The sequence below is a fragment of the Parasteatoda tepidariorum genome, chromosome 2 (genome assembly GCF_043381705.1).
Source record: "Parasteatoda tepidariorum isolate YZ-2023 chromosome 2, CAS_Ptep_4.0, whole genome shotgun sequence".
NCBI lineage: Eukaryota > Metazoa > Arthropoda > Arachnida > Araneae > Theridiidae > Parasteatoda > Parasteatoda tepidariorum.
In genome coordinates this window covers 61,410,212-61,427,953 of record NC_092205.1, presented here as the reverse complement: position 1 = coordinate 61,427,953, position 17,742 = coordinate 61,410,212, and the positions used below count along the sequence as shown (strand labels likewise).

The window sequence follows — 17,742 nt, the reverse complement described above, 5'->3', positions numbered from 1 at the left end:
ACGGAATAAAAGAGATATTTTTCTCTGTGCATTAGTCAGTATTACGGAATAGAATGGCTAATAATTTTGAATGCCGAATTGAGAGGAGAATTAAAAAAAAAACTCGTGTTACGGAATTAACCAGTATTCCAATTTTTTCAGTGTATTTATCAAAGATTATTGAATATTATAGTGTAATATTGTAGTTAATTTTCTCAGTGTATTGATCAGGATCACGGAACAGAATAGTTACATTTCACCAGTGTATTGCAATTAAGCGCTCGGCTTTCTTCATTCATTTTTTACTTTACAATTTTTAACTTTCCTCATTTCCTACTTTATTGTAATACTTTTAAATTTTTTTAAAGCTAAATCATTGATAATTGTGAAAAGCTAGAAGGAAACATCCGAAATCCAAATTGAAGTGCTATATTTTGCTCTTAAGTGCTATATTTTGACAACTTAGAGCACTTAATTACGATTTATAGAGATCGAGTTAAGCGACGGAAAGTTTGCTTTTTCTTAATTTTTGTACATTATTTGCTGAAAAAAAAGCAGGCAAAAGCATATTTATTTTAATAGGTAAATAAAAACCCTATTTTTCTGTTTTAATCTACGAAACCAACGGCATTTTCTCTAGAAAAAAATATCTATTGATTTGCTTTTTACTCGCATATGAAGAATCCCCCACATCAGAGATTCTCACAAAATCTCCTCTTGCAATTCGATACTTTCTCTCATCTTCAGATAACTGCAACTTTCACTACGGGCTCCATGGAATAAAATACTTCTATGGGGGCTACTCCTGAAGTCGGGAATGACATCTACCCACCATACACTTCATTTCTTCTATAAAGAGGAAAGTGTCAATAGCTCTGGAGAATAGGAAAGAGGCTACCCGATCTTTGCCGTAATACGAGAAGAAAATTCGAAATTTCTTGGAAAATGCTCCCTCATCTTTTGAAGAGAAAATCGTTTAGTCCTCCCCTTTTATATTCTACCTTTTCTTTCACCTTTTCATTTGAATTGAGGGGTGCATTTGACTTTATGGAGCTTTATTTATAAAAGTTTGCATTGCGCCTTGGACTCAGGGAAATGCTTGTAAATAAAAGGAATGGGCTTTGTTTATGTGCTATTATGGGTGTTATATGAGATTCTTTATGTATGGCATGATGTACCAAACTCGTATTACCAAATATATTATTTTGATGCTAGTTGGATCAAAATGTTAATTCCAAAAAAAAAAAAAAAAAAAAAAAAAAAAAAAAAANAAAAAAATAAAAAAAAAAAAAAGAAAGAAATGATTAAGATGCATATCTGCGATGCTATTTTCTATTATTATTCTAAAACAATTCTAAATGTTTTATTTTTGTTTTGAAAATAATCTATATAAAACTTTCAGCAACCTATCCGATGTACTTTATTATTACATTTTAAGTTGCATTCGTTAATTCAGAGTTGTCAATTCAAGAGCGTTGAGGGAAAAAGTACTTTTAGTTATATTTTAGTGAATTTAAGGAATCAGATTTAAAATGTATAGGAAATTTATCGACAAACAGCACGTATCCAAATTACACTGCCTGTACTAATATTAAATTCAGTAGTTTTCTCTCTGAATAACTTTTTATCTAATGATCGAATTTTCACTCACTAGTACTCGGTAGTTCCAGGGAGTGACTTCAAGTATGCCAATTAGTTTGTGCAAAGGATATTTTAAGTTATGAAACCAGGCACGAGAAAGTACTTTCTCTAGAAAAACCTACTTTTTATTTTTTACGGATTATAATTATTATCCCCTCTATCTGATGTGTATGTAAAAACCCAATCATTTGATCAAAATTTATTCAGGATAATTCGTTTTCTTCCCGCACTGTACATTTTAAAATTAGAGCTTTGATTTTTAATTTTTTTTTTCCATTTATCATTATTATTATTGTTTCTAGTTTAGATTTAAGGAAAATTTGCTTTCTTTTAAATATATTTTTCATAATTTTTTACATTTCGAAAACGATTCAAAATTTGCTTCTTTTAAATTTGATGATCTAAATTTTCTATATTCTTAAATTTCCTTTTCTTTCTTTCCTATATAATGTTCTTATATAAACTTTTCATCTGTCAAATATATTTATAATTTTTCATGTTTATATAATATAGGTTATATAATTTCATGTTATAATCGTAGGTATAGATTATGTAGATATATGTATATATTTATCTATATATTTTATGTGTCTACATTTGACCATCGTATTTAAATAAACTTAAATTTTTTTTCCAGTATTATTGATATTTGATGCGGTTCCTTTCGTTGTGTGTCATTAATTGTTATTTCGTTTCATTTAGGAGCAACCTCTGGCAACAGATCAAGAAACTTTAAGGATGATAATTTATATAGGATGTGCTGTCACTATGTTATTTCTGCTGATTACTCTTCTAGTTTTACAATTTATAAGGTAGGTTTATCATTTCACCTAGTTTAATATGCTGAGGAAAAAAGTAGAGCATTCGCGCTACAGCTCGTTCTGGGCCAGGGGGGATCTTGAAGGTTAGTTACGTATTCTAAGAGCTGAACTTCTTCTCCTTTCTATATTCTTTGGTTAATAGGAGAAACTTTTCACCGCACATTCTGTTTCACCTACATAATTAATTTAAAATTAAGAAGTAGAGAAAAGTGAGTTTAGGCAAACATAGAGCTAGCCACAAAATTCCAATTGCTGAGAAACGAATTCAAAATGTTAAATTGCAGACAAATCATTGAAAGAGAACTTTTCCCTTACGTTATCCTATGTTATTCCCTCATAATTTGTTTTTATTTTATTTTTTTCTTAATCCAAAAAAGATACCAGCAAAGTTTGCAACCTTTTGAAGTCGATGAATAACGAAACACGGTTAATGAAAGTAGTTAAAATAACATTTTCGACAGTGTAACAAACGAATTAAAGCATGTAAATGTATTATTTCGCATTTTATTTACGTTATAGATTTAAGATTTTGGTATTACTGTAATATATTCGCGATTCTTAACGATTTCCTGAACCGTTGTTAAACAATGATTTAGAACACTTGTTTCTCTACCATTGGTTTGGGGATTAATAATGATATTAGAATTAATATTGATATTAGAATTAATATTGATATTAGAATTAATATAAATTATATTTACATTTAAATAGGTGTAGGGCTCAAAATATTTTTCATTGCAGANATATTTGATGTAGTTCCTTTCGTTGTGTGTCATTAATTGTTATTTCGTTTCATTTAGGAGCAACCTCTGGCAACAGATCAAGAAACTTTAAGGATGATAATTTATATAGGATGTGCTGTCACTATGTTATTTCTGCTGATTACTCTTCTAGTTTTACAATTTATAAGGTAGGTTTATCATTTCACCTAGTTTAATATGCTGAGGAAAAAAGTAGAGCATTCGCGCTACAGCTCGTTGTAGGCCAGGGGGGATCGTGAAGGTTAGGAGTAAAGAATATACATAGAGGAAGAACTCTAGCTTTCATTGGCATAATGTAAACTACTCCCCCATAGTCAGGTGTAGTTCTTGTGTATAAAGGAAAAAACAACATTTAGGAGCATAACAATTGAAACTTGTTTGCACCCTCCTCTCCTCCTAACCAATATTGAAATGAAGAACTGTTGGGGTTTTTTTTTAATCACTGGTTTGTTCTGTATTTTTACACTATTGATAAACAGTACTGTACTATTAGGATTTTTTCTTCGAAAATATCATCCATGTTAATTAAATCTGCTAACACTTTTTGACATATAAAGAAATAATAAATGTCATGGCGGGAAGCGACATACCCACCATGCATGTAGGGTTCATAGGTGACGTACTTCCTGAATGTCACTTTGCTTCTTATGCGCATGGGCTGGATCTTAGTTCAAATGACGCTCTGCTAAATCTGAGTATGTTTGCTCATCCTGTAAAATGTTTTTCTGGTATAGCTTACCGAACAGAGCAGTTACCAGCGTTAGTTACGTATTCGAAGAGGATGGTATACGGAAGGAGAAACTTTTCACCGCGCATTCTGTTTCACCCACATAGCTATTTTAAAATTAAAAAGTAGAGAAAAAGTGAGTTTTGGCAAACATAGAGTTAGCCACAAAGTTTCAATTGTGAAAAAGAAAAAAAAAAATCAAAATGTCCAATTGCAAACAAATCATTGAAAGACAACTTTCCCATCAAGTTATCCTTTGTTATTTTCTCATAATTTGTTTTCATTTTGTTTTTTTCTTAATCCAAAAAAGATACCAGCAGAGTATGCAAGCTTTTGAAGTAGATGAAAATCGAAACACGGTTAATAAAAATAGTTAAAATAATATTTTCGGAAGAATTGACGGTGCAACAAACAAATAAAAACATGCAAATTGATTATTTTGATTTTTGTGTACGTTATCGATTTAAGATTTTGGTATTACTGTAATGCATTCACAATTCTTAACACTTTCCTGAACCGGCGTTGTTAAACAATGATTTAGAACACTGTTCCTCTATCACCGATCTAAGGTTTAATAATGATATTAGAATTAATATTGATATTAGAATTAATATTGATTTTAGAATTAATATTGATATTAGAATTAATATAAATTATATTTACATTTAAATAGATGTAGGGCTCAAAATATTTTTCATTGCAGAGAGTATTTGAATGATCAGAAGCAAACTTGTCAAAAATTTTTAAAGGCCGCACATTTATATTTGCAAGAATTATGCTAACATTCTCAATTACTGACCTTTACCGATTCGCGATAAAACTCTGAAATATTTAATCGGTTCTTCAAGTAAACTAGGTTGAAGAACACTGATGTTGAACAGAGGTTCTAAAAAAAGCTGAAGTAGAAAGCATTGTGTAATATGATAAAATTGAAATTTCTTAAAAAAAGAATCAACTTGTTTTATTAAATACTGACATGTTGTTACATGCTACCCTTTAATAAGTAGGCTGTCAATAAAAAAAATCTTTTTTTTATTTTTTTATTTTTTTTTTTATGTTAGGGTAAGAAAAAACCCTTCGTATTACTTCCAAAGCATTAGGCTTCACCAAAGAAATGTTCGCTGAAAAAGAAAGTTTTTCTTCCGTTAATTGCCCATCTTTCTATTAAATGTCCACCATTCTTGTTTTTCATGATAATAGAGATGTATGGCGGGGAAGGTCTTCTAAATGGAGATTGTAGATTGGCAACCATGGATTGGGAAGACACAGGTGCTCCTCGTTTTGTTTCTAAAGAATGCTATTGATTTTTCTGATTGAACTGATGTTCCTGCCATAGTGAAGGATTCAATTATTGAAAAGGAACATGTTTTGTTCGAAGTTAGTCGAAATTTATATGGCAGCGCTGTTGCTTTGTTTCAATCGAACTGAATGATGGTTGGTAATGGAATATTTGTCTTTAGGGTTGTTTTGGTATCTCTACTAAATTCCGTTGGATGAAGGTTGTGTTAATAATAAACCAGTGTATACTCTGATTTGTGTTCGTAATATTGATTAGTATGGAAGCCTAATACTCCTTGTAAAAGTAAAGAATAATCCGGAAGCGTTCGATTTACAGCAGTTGTAGTGTACTTGTACTAGGATCTCTCAATGTATTCCATTGGAAATTATTATTACAAATCCCTTTTAACAAACGTGTCCTTTAAATACTTATTATTTTATTTTATAACCGTCGTTGTACAGCAGATCCAGTTTTAGGTTTACGGCTACTAATTTTCAACTTCGTAATCTTGTAATTTCGAACCCAATCCAGAAGACAAGGGATCAAGTTTTGGGAGAAATTTGCCTTCGTGGAGAACTTTTTGATAGAACTAACCAGCATTTGCGTATGAAGAGGAATAATACAAACACCTCCCACGATTAGCCAGATGGCAAGGAGACTCTAACCCATGATCCGTCTACCAATGAGGATATTTTACGTCAGCACTGTGGTCAGGTGTGGAATTCGTATTGACCAGCCATCGCTGAGATTCGAAAACGGTTCACCTCATTGGAAGGCGAAAGCTCTACCCCCTGAGCCACCACGGCTCAAATACTTGCTATTGTAAATAATCTAATAAAAATTAGGTCTTAAACATAGCTTTTAAAAAAGTTTGGAAACCGATGATAAGCATTTTTCATGATAAACGCTCTAGGGGAATTGAGCCTGATTTGACGCTTGTCTTGCGTCACAAACACGGGTTTGTGACTAAAAAATTTATAACATTAATACAATGATAATGCTATTATATCATAATATGCACAAGCGTGTTATGATACAATGCTATAATTACTGCTCCATATAATACTATAATTACTGCTCCTACATATCATGCTATAATTACTGTTCCAAAACAAATTTAATTCCTTAAATGTATCCAAATGTGTTACATTTTATGCTAAGCATTAAAACTGCTGTGAAATAATTATTTTAAAGGAACTTAGCCATTTATATTTCAATTTGCGTTCAATTCAATCCGGGTATATTTTACAAAACTGCTTAAAAAATTTTTTTTCTCCTATATTTTTTATGGGATCGCGTAGTAGACAGTTTTCACCGTTTGAAAGTTCTATAATAGAAATCCACAAGAAATTAAACCTGAAAAAACTTAATTCAAATTGAATAAAATATCTTCTCCGAGTTCAAAGCATAAACGCAATGCTTTCAACTTTTCACACAATCTTATCCAAGGAATTAGAATACTGAACTTTTCTTATTACTCAAATTCTCCCGTATTAAATTGTTAGGTAAGAAACTTTTTTGCTTCACTAAGAAATCTTTTCTTCAAGATTCTGTCAGCCCACAAAACCGTATCACAGTGAGCAATTCCCATACAAAAGTTGCCAACAAATTTTCCCTTTCCGTCACTTTCTTTTTCCCCTATAGGTAACCATATTTTCTTGTCACTTCTTTAGGACTTATTTTTGGTGTTCCTTTGTGCTTCCATAACTCAGTTGCCATTTTTCTGCCGATGCAAGCGGCCACCTCGACAATGCCAGTGATTAAACATATTTCCTGGGAACAAAAAGGCCCACTGGACTCAACCAACCATGCACCACCATTCCTCTGCCCCTTCCAATAAACACCTTAAAGGGAGGGAGATGGAAAAAGAGAGCTGCAAGCAATCTATAACTATTTCTAGGTGCAGCGAGCCGCATGTGAAGGGGACTCTAGGGTGTTCTCTCCTCTTTTTCTATGTTCTAAGTCATTTAGCCTAAAGGAGTTAGAGCAAAAAGAATAGAAGAATTTCTAAGCCTTTTTCTTGCAGTCCTTTTTTCGAACTTACAGGACAGTTAAGGCATACTTCTCTGTCGCAGATTGCATGAATTGGTGGATGAAATATTTCCCTGAATAGCTAACTCCTTATTTCTTTTACTAGTAAAGCCACCTGCTTATAATCTGCTTGCTTTAACCAATTTTTTTTTAATGAAAATATTACCTTTGTTGAAATCTAGTGTCAACTATGTAAGCTTCCTACGCTGATTCGCCATTTAACCCTAGATAACTTAAATTAGTGTTAAATCTCTGTTATATCAAATGCAGCATAATATCAAACTAACAGATATGCAGCAGATATCAGCATTTATATTAAACTAACTAGAAAATAACATGAAACTAACTAGCACAACTCGAATGAATATTTTTATTGATATATAGATAACTGATGAAATTTAACGTTTAAAATTTTTCGTAATTTGTTAAAGTATTGCGATAAACATTTCGATTTTGCAATAATCCCAAAAGTCAATACTCTATTAGAGACATGTCTAGTCGTCTGGGGTTAACACAGTATCGAAGCTTGGACAATTTGCGCGATTTGAATGAGCTACAATCAGGATTTTAGTAACTTATTAAAAGTAGAGGGGTGTTCCGATGAGGGAACCCAAGTTCGAATTCCTGCGATGACTGATTGATATGAATTCTAGTCTGGCTCTCATAGACCACAGTGCTGACGTCAAATATTCTCAGTGATAGATTGATCATGGGGATCCCCCGTGTTGGTTCTATCAAAAAGTTCTCCACGAAGCCTAGTTTTTCTCAATACTCGATCCAGGAATTCCCTTGTCTTCTGGGTTGGGTTAAAAATTATAAGGCTACTGAATTGGACATAGATAGTCGTACACACAGAATTGGAACAGCAGTTCTGTGCCGTTTATAAAATAAAATACTCATGATAAACGAAATCAAGCAATCTTATGAAAAATAGAAGAAAACAATACTGTGTGTATTGGTATTCAGTACATTGAGAAGGAAAATGTATCCAACTTCTTAACGAATGAAATATTTTGCTTTATGAGGTTGCGGGATTTTTCACTTTTTCACACCAATTTCGCAATATTTAAGGTATTTTGTTTTGTTTTAACTATTTAAAGCTAAATTTAAAATTTTTATTACCGAAGAATTGTTACTATTTCAATTTTATCTCTAGAAACATTAACTTTGTAATATACTTTAACATAAAATCTAGAAAGAATCTTCTTTAACTTTGAAAACAAATTTTTATTCGAAAACTTACGCTGTTCCAACAACCCATCCATTTTTGAATAATCAAACGACGCGATCTGAGTGTTGGAAAAACTACTTTTGGGTAATGTTTGATACATATATTTTTTATGTATTATTTTACAGTACCTGCTGAAGCAATAATACCTGCGAAAATAAATAAAATAAAAAATGAAATATCACATTCCAAAAAAGATTCCACGCGATATAGCCAATAATTTTTGATACACCGCAACCACGGTTGTTGAAAAACATGGTCTGACATTTACAGTGTCGAAATGCGAAACTCTTTTTCCTTACGGTAACCTTCGATAGCAAAGCGAAAAGCTCTCTCCACTTTATCATATTTATTGTTGTCGAGAAAAGAAAAAAAAAAGTTAAAAATAACTTCCATTACCTGCATGGATGTTTCCTTTATTTAAAAAATCATCCCGGGAGAATTTATTTACTTTATTTTTTTTTCAGAAGCACTAGCCTTATCTTTTTTGGATTGTGTTCGAACGAAGTTTTTACTCCACATTCAATTTAGAAAAGTGGTCTAAGCCTTATTTGCTTCTCTTATATAATTCTGAAATTTACTGAAGGGAATAAATAAATTCGGTTATTAGCTGATTTTGTGGTATCGATTAATCGGTGTTGAAATGTTTTTCTGTTGCTGTTCAATTACACATTTTCTTTACTTTATTTCAAGTCGAAAAAAAAAATTTTTTTTAATACCTACTATTTTTTTTAAAATTTAGTAATTGGCTTAATTTTCGGCTAACTGTTTAACTTCATTTTTCTTGATGGTACTTATTTCTTATGTATTTCAGATTTTTTTCCCCCTTTAGCTGACTGTTTTATTATGAAATTTCGTGTAGGTTAATATGAATTATCTTAATTATTAAAATTTTATCGTTAGCTGGTTATGAGGTGCTGATTGTAAAGTAAAATTTAAAAATAAAAAAAATTAATATCGCTGTTTGCTTACCCATTTTCTGAGTAATTTTCATGCCGAGTATAAAAATAGTAAATAAATAAGAAAAAAATACATTTTTAAATATTTCATTCTTTCTAAATGTTTACTTTCAATACAGTCCTCAAAAATTGCAGTTGTTTACGTTTTTGTTTAATTGCTAAATGCTTTAGTTTTATTTGTTTTCGATATTTCACTTAATGACATCTTAACCAGGAAGGAAGTAACAACGAATTTTGCCAGTTTCGATTTTTCTCATTATGTTCCACATATGGTACTTCAGCATAAATCCATAATTTGAGAATCCATAAATTTTCTCTGTTGCTGAGCTATGTTTAACGAAATATGAACCATCTCGGAACTAAGATTTACGAAAATACAGTACAATTCTTAGTGCAGTGTTAATTTTTTGCAAACGATGAAAGAGCAAAACTTTCGTGCATGGTGGTTTTTCAACTAAGATGCAAAAGAAATTGTCAAAAAAGTGCTGATTTTTTTTGTATATAAATACTTAGAAATGGCAGTGTAGCTTTTTCAATTACAACAGTCGTGCAATTGCACTGAAAATGCTCTGTCTCCGAGATAATAGAATTGCATAAATTTGGCAACAAAAAGGTGAGTACTTTTTGGCATAAAAAGTGCTTCAGAACGACTAGCACCACTTGTGTTCTGATTTTTAAAGAAAACATCGCTAATGTTACTGATGATAAAGTAGTGGCATCGTGTTCAAGTCGATTCTCGAGTTTTTTCCTTTTTTTTTTATTGGAGAAATGGGGCTATACTTTATTTTATTACGGTTTTCCTTCTCAACACCTTTTACCGCCATTTCTTATCCTCCATCTCCAAATGACCACAGAAATGAGGGTTGTTACACGTAGGATTCAAGCAGTGTTCGACAATGACACAGCGCCAAGTTGTTGAGTGTTAGTTTTTCTTTTTTCACTTCAAATTCACCAAAAGTTATTATTTTTTTTTAAAGTTTCAACTTGCGTATCTTGCTATAAAATTGGATAGTATTTGGTATTGATGTTATAAACATTGACTGTTATTATAACATGCGTATTTGATACAAAAATGAGCTCGCATTCGATATTTTTTAAACGTTATCTTCTTTTAAAATATTTTGTATGTGAAGGCAGATCATATAATTAAATTAACACATCTGTTTTTTCTACAAAAATTAGCTTGTGTTCAAATAGTTAACAGATCAGTTAGATTAATATTTATTATTTGTTAAGAAACTTGCTTGTGATCGAATATTGACTACTTTAAAACATATGTGTCATGTATGTAGANGGATAGTATTTGGTATTGATGTTATAAACATTGACTGTTATTATAACATGCGTATTTGATACAAAAATGAGCTCGCCTTCGATATTTTTTAAACGTTATCTTCTTTTAAAATATTTTATATGTCAAGCCAGATCATATAATTAAATTAACACATCTGTTTTTCTACAAAAATTAGCTTGTATTCAAATAGTTAACAGATCAGTTAGATTAATATTTATTATTTGTTACGAAACTTGCTTGTGATCGAATATTGACTACTTTAAAACATATGTGTCATGTATGTAGATCTAGATATAAAATTTACATCAATATAAAAATTAGCTCATGCTCAATATTTAAATGCTCTGACAGTTTTTGTAAATTTTTAGCAATTAGCAATGTAGATCTAGGTATATAATTTGAATTAACATACTGTTTTGTAAGGTACGTCACATCATGTTTGAGATCCAGAATTTTAAACGTTGACTGCCTTAAAAATATTTAATGTGTATGCAGATCTATGCATATCGTTAACATCAACATACATATATTGCTGCAAAAATTAGTTTGTAATTATTATTTATTTTAAATGTTGACTGTTTTTAAAAATATTGTGTTTTAAGATTTAGGCAGATAATTTCAATTAACTTGCGTATTAACATACATATTTTATTGCTACATTATACGTATTAACATACATAATTTGTACAAAAAACTTTCTTTTTGTGCTAAGGCCTAGGCAGATCATTAAAATCAAAATTTTTATATAATGACTAGATCAAAGTAGATTATTTTCATTAAAATGCATATTTTATAAAGTTTTTTTAATTATTTTTGATATACGTTGACTACCTTTTAAATATTTAAAAAGCAATCAAGCAATTATAATACAAATTTTAAACACGTATGTATTATAAAATTTACAATAACAATCCTCACAATAACAATATATTTTGTTGCTAACATTAATCTTGAAAATAAATTTCCACTTAAAACCAAAATATCCTTTGTTTTGCAATTAATTTTATTTGTTTATTTACATTATCTAATATTTTTATAGATCTATTTATGCATTTTGTTTATTTAATACCTATAACTCTGTTGTTTAATTGGTAGATTTAATAGTTTCCGAATTTAATCTCAATATAATGGACATGTCACTAATATCTAAAGAAGGCATGCACTCAACAATCCTGACATTATATGTGTATTTCGACCGGTGGAATTAATCCGCTGTGAAGCGAAGTTCAGCAGCAACCAATTACATCTCCGTAATGAGCGGATGATGTTGAGAAAATCGATGAGTGCATTTATAGTGGTTGCACAATTAAATACTAACACCTTCTCTCACCACTCCCTATGTATAATTAAGCAAAATGTAAAAAGTTGATGAAATCGCAAAATATTTTAAAATTACTAAAATTTTCATTATTTGATTTGACGTTTCATTCATAGATTCAATGAACTTAAGTACTAATAATACGAGAGCAATACTAAAACTAAGCTCTTCCATTTTTTTTAAATAAAAAAAATCCGTCCCTTTTATGTAATTTTGAAGGTTGAATAGTTGGCTATTTATTTATTTATTTATTTGCATAATGGCCACTTAAATTAGTGATTCATTTTTAGATGCTGTGTAATTTTCCGTATGTGCACTAGCTCCCCTCCTTGTCCTTTAGAAAGCGCTGACCTCATCTTTCGCTTTCGTTCTCCTAAAATTGCATATTAACCCATTCTAAATTTCGTGTTTAACGTTTTTTTTGACGGCCCGGGATAGCCTAGTCGGTAGGGCGCTGGGCCTATGCCCGAGAGATCGTGGGTTCGAACCCCACCGGCTGAAGACTCCCCATGTAGTAAATGGTGATTGATGCACGTTAAATCTGTCGAGTCCGAAAGTCCTCCATGTTCCCATAACAAATCAAAACCTCTGGGGGTACTGGATTGGAGGTCGATCGTTTTCTGATTCTGGTTAAAAAATTTCGATCTGTGGATGAATAGATGGATATATGAATGGGTCCACCCTATAAACGGGTGTGACGTATGATGTAGCAGAAGTCGAATTGTTGGCCATAGATGGCGCCACTGGAAAACAAGAGCAATCGCACCCCTTTGCCTAAACAGGCATACGAAAGCAAGCAAGCAACGCTTTTTGACAGTATGTTTCCTCAGTTGATAAAATGCTTCTCTGGAAGGAGATTCATCCGGGATTATGAAATGAAAGATGAGGTTCACTGCAAGAACTGGTAGAGAGCTACTATGATATGGACATACCAGTTGTTAACTACATTGACAAAAAAGCGGTTCTGTAAATAAAATAGGAAAACGTACAGATTTTAAAATTATATATATTAATATATATTTAAATTATATATTATTATTATACAATTTTTTTTCTCTAGTAACTTAAGTCAACAAACCAGTGTGGAATTTTTTATTTTTTATTTTAGTAATTTTTTCAACAGCAACCGTTTGTTTTCTTTTATAATAAATGCAAGAATTTTGGAGTTAAAATTGCACAAGCCAGCATAACATATTTTTCATTTTATGTTTTCTTTATTTATGCAAGTATATTTTTGTATTTCAAGTATTGTGGAAATTTTTTATTTAAAGAGAGATTTAGTTTTAAAAAAAAAGGGATAAGAATTACGAATTTCTTTTTCATCTTTTTACCGCTATTCTATCTTAGAAAAATGCACGTTGAAAAATAACTTTTTTCTAAATGAAGTTTCACTAGAAGATTTAAACGAATATATCAATTAATGTTAAATCCGTTGAATTTAAAAATAAGTTTTATTCTGTCACAATTTCTTCTTACCTTGGGAATATTTGAGTATCTTCCAAGAAAAATTAAAATTAATTATTCTTCAAAGCTTAGGTTTCTCTCACACGCATGCTTCTTTTTCATCTTATTATCCCTAATTTTCCTTTTATTTTCTTTAATTAAATTCAAGTGTTTCTTTTCTAACATTTCTTTTATCATGAATTTATGTTTTGAATTAAGTATCATGAATTAAAGTTTTTAACTTGGTATAATTTGAAGTTATCAAATTATACCAAGTATAATTTATGTTTTTATTAAACAATGTTTTCTTAGAATAATTCAATCAAAGAGTGTCACCAAATTCATTTTTATGATAGTGAAAATGAGAATAAAAATATACTATCATCATTTTCTTCAATTGTTTAAAAAAAATTAACTTTTACTATAATAGAAAATAAGTTAAAAATATACAATATTTTTAAAATTTTTTTTCCTGACAAATTTCGAATAGCAAAAGTGAATTGGACCAAATATATTAAGAAGTATAATCGATCAATTAACTGCAGAATTCTTGCACCAAGTCTGATTTTTGCCCTAAAAGCATTTATATTTTTTAAAACTTACCATAGACTAAATTTATTAATTCCGTTGTAAAAAGGTCTTATATTTCGTTTCAATGATTATTACGACTCAATGCTTACTATTATTATAAAATTCATCGGAATATCGTCTCGGAGAAGTTAAAGATTTCTTGTAATTCGCTTAGATAAATTTTTAAATACGAAATCAGTAGTCAAGTTAATAATTAGGAATTTCTTTAAACTTTTCAGTTTCAATCAATTACTTTCATTGCTTAAATATCCTTCCAAAAATTTGCATACCTTTCTAAGTTAACGATGACGAAAATGTGAGGTTTAATTTCATAAATTTGTTCTATTTACTTTTTGTTATGAAAGATTCTTGTTGATTTTTACCAACGCATAATAATTTCATTTTGCCAGTTTCAGTTTAGAATTTTAATGGAAAAATGTCTATATGCCTTCTAACTTTTACCTTTTTCATTCTATTTTAATTTTTATTTGTCAAAACTTTCTACAAACTCTACACAATGTTTTTTTTTTATTAAATTGCTGAAGAAACCTCTCTAGTACGTAACATACTTAAATAAGCAATGTTATTTTATGCTAAGGTGCTAATGAAGAAAAAAGCTGTTATTAATTTACTATACAAATAAATTTCTTTTTTTTTCCCGCAAAAGTAATTACTACTATTACTATAAAGTACTATGGATATTATAATTTAGCACTTTTTCGTTACAGTACTTTTTTGTATTGAATCGTGAAAGAAACCACTCAGTTTGCTCACTAAGTAAATGAGATGAACGTATTAATAAAGAAAAAGCTATCTTTAATGTATTTAAGATGAGCCAATTATTTTCTTATTTATCACTAACAGTACTTAATTTTGTACAAAATACTACGAAAAAGTACTTAATTAAAAAGGTTCTTTGCTATTATAATTTAGCACTTTTTCGATACAGTACTTTTTTGTATTGAATCGTTAAAGAAACCATTTAGACAACTCACATAGTAAATGAGTTGGACGTATTAATAAAGAAAAAGCTATCTTTAATGTATTGAAAATGAGCCAATTATTTTCTTATTTATCACTAAGAGTACTTAATTTTGTATAAAATATTACGAAAAAGAAGTATTTTATACAAAAAATATTACTTTTTTGGATTGAATAAGTACTTTTTTGTATTGAATCGTGAAAGAAACCATTTAGTCAACTCACATGGTAAATGAGATGGACGTATTAGTAAAGAAAAAGCTATCTTTAATGTATTTAGGATGAGCCAATTATTTTCTTATTTATCATTAAGAGTACTTAATTTTGTATAAAATACTACGAAAAAGTACTTAATTAAAAAGGTTCTTTGAAATACTTTATAGTAATACATTGAGTTCTTTATTTTATAAAATCGTAGAAAAAAACCTCTCTGGTTAGCTCACTTAATGAACCAGCTCTGTTATTTTAGGCTGACGTATTAACGAAGAAAAAGCTGTCTTTAATGCATGTAAGATAAACCAATAATTCTTTTCTTATTTACCGTCAAAAGTAATTGACTATTATTGCGAGCTTAATTGCAAGTAATTTATTGATTAAAGTATGTTCCCTGTCATTTTTATCTGTCGCTCCCAGTTTATGAATAAACTAAGGTAAAATTCCGACATGGCGAAAAAGAAACTTGTTCTTTAATAATCCAATAACACCACCAGAACTTAATTATATGTTAATGTAAAAGTTTTCTTGATTTAATCATGACCCATTTTCTGGAAAACTTTCTCCCACTTTTGCTCCGGAAAACATTGGTTTCCGATGCCGAAGTGAAAGGACCATGAAGAAGGAAAAATTGCAAGAATTAATGCCTAACTATCTTGGCAAAGAATCTCTCTGGCTTTTATTTTTATGCTCATGGTCCCATAATCTTTAGGGAGTTATTAGTTTATCTTTCGATATTAGGCTTAAGTCACGAATATTTTTGATAGGTGTCAAAAACAGGAGTGTTTGGTTAAAGTCATGTACTTAATAAGAGTGTTTTTCGGGGTATTCGAAAAGCCAATTTAAATTCGTTGTTGGAGAATGTCATTAGGTTAAACGTTGTGTAGAACTTACTACGCTTTACTTCATATTTCAATTTTATTTTGACCATTTTGGTTTAATTAATGGATTTCAGATTTTGGAGCATTTATTGCTTCTTGGAAAAGGAACAAATAAAATTACGAATGAGAGCAAATTTCTCAAAAATAGATTGCTTAAAATTGAAGCTCGCCGTAATATTAATGAAAATAGAAATGATTCGTTTAAGTTATATATTTAATAAAAGATTTTTCAAAAGTCAATTTAAATTTGTCAGTTATTGTTAGCGTATGCCGCTAAATTAAACGTTGTAACCCTAACTCCATTTTACTTTAGTTTGAATTTGATTTTAAGCTTTAATTTAATTAGGAAGAATAGGAATATTTAGGAAATTTATTATTTCATTAATTTAGGAGAGAAAGTGTTCTTGTAAAATTGTGAGCATGTGTTGGGGTAGGTATGGTTTACCAATGAATCTTAAATCACCAAATTGAAAAACTATTTTTATCGAGATTTTTTTAATTTTTTTATTCCTGCTTTTTTTTTATCCTTGATGCTTCTCATCGAAACATTATTACATTTTTATTAATGCTTTATTCATTTCAGACATGAACTTACAATTCTTTAATAGTAAAAATTAGGATCCTTTGAAATAGAAAAACAACAACAACTTCATTTGTTTCACATTTCATTTACTTACTTACTTCAACTGTTTTACATTTCATTTACTTTTAAATTGAAAAACTTAAATATAAGTGAATTAACTATGCCATTTTTATAGGTTTTGCAAATTATGGTTTATATACTTAAGTAATGGTACATTTTTACTAGATTTAATGCAAAGTTTTTGTCCTTGCAGAGATTCATAAATGTTGTGTGAAGAAAATAATTAAAATAAAGTGAGATTCAAGTAGCTTTTTATAACAAAAGTATGTAAAACCTTGGCGCATAACGTGACGCATTGGATAATTATAATTGGCTCTTTGGATAGTTCTGATAATACGAACATCCAATTGGGATACCTGCAAGTGACGTAGTGTGGGTATGTCGAGCCTGATTGGTTGTTAAAACGTAGTTTTGTTTACGTTAGCAACTGCTCTTGCCAATCCGTTTCGAGTTAATTTACCCCGTCAACTTCAATTATCTTAAGTGACACATTCTATAATCCTTCATAAAGATTCTTTACAATACCCAATTATATTACATATATTTGTGTATGAATTTTTCGGTAAATTTGAACTCGTGCATATAGTACGCAAACAGTGGCGTAAATAGTACGCAATTGGAGTAACTAATACGCAAAGAGTTGAGATATTTTAATCTATAATGCTATGAAGTGCGCATCTTTAAACCTTACTAGTATTCTGTTGTGTAATAGTTTGTTGTTCGATTTATGTAAAAAAAAATTTTTTTGAAAATCTCGATCTTTTGAAAAACTTATATAATAACTACATATTTTTTCACGGTGAATTCTTAAAAAAGTTTCGAAAATGTTTGAACTTAAGTTTTCAGACAGTTAAAATATCTGTTCATTCTTGTCTGAACATGCTTTCTTCCTGAAGTTGTCGGAGCTGCATACGAAAATTTTTTGCCGCCGTCTGCCGAGGTCCGGAAAAATGTAATAATGATAAAAATAGAA

The 17,742-nt window shown here is 30.0% G+C and overlaps 1 protein-coding gene across 10 annotated transcripts in view; it reads left to right on the top strand.

Annotated features, from left to right (window-relative positions):
- Positions 1-17,742, top strand: part of LOC107451346 (latrophilin Cirl) — a 627,655-nt gene that overhangs the window by 566,972 nt on the left and 42,941 nt on the right. For all 10 annotated transcript variants that reach the window (XM_071177653.1, XM_043039805.2, XM_071177651.1 and 7 more), the window contains one exon: positions 2,323-2,432. In XM_071177653.1, coding sequence (XP_071033754.1) covers positions 2,323-2,432 — 110 coding nt within the window. The remainder of the gene's footprint in view (positions 1-2,322; positions 2,433-17,742) is intronic.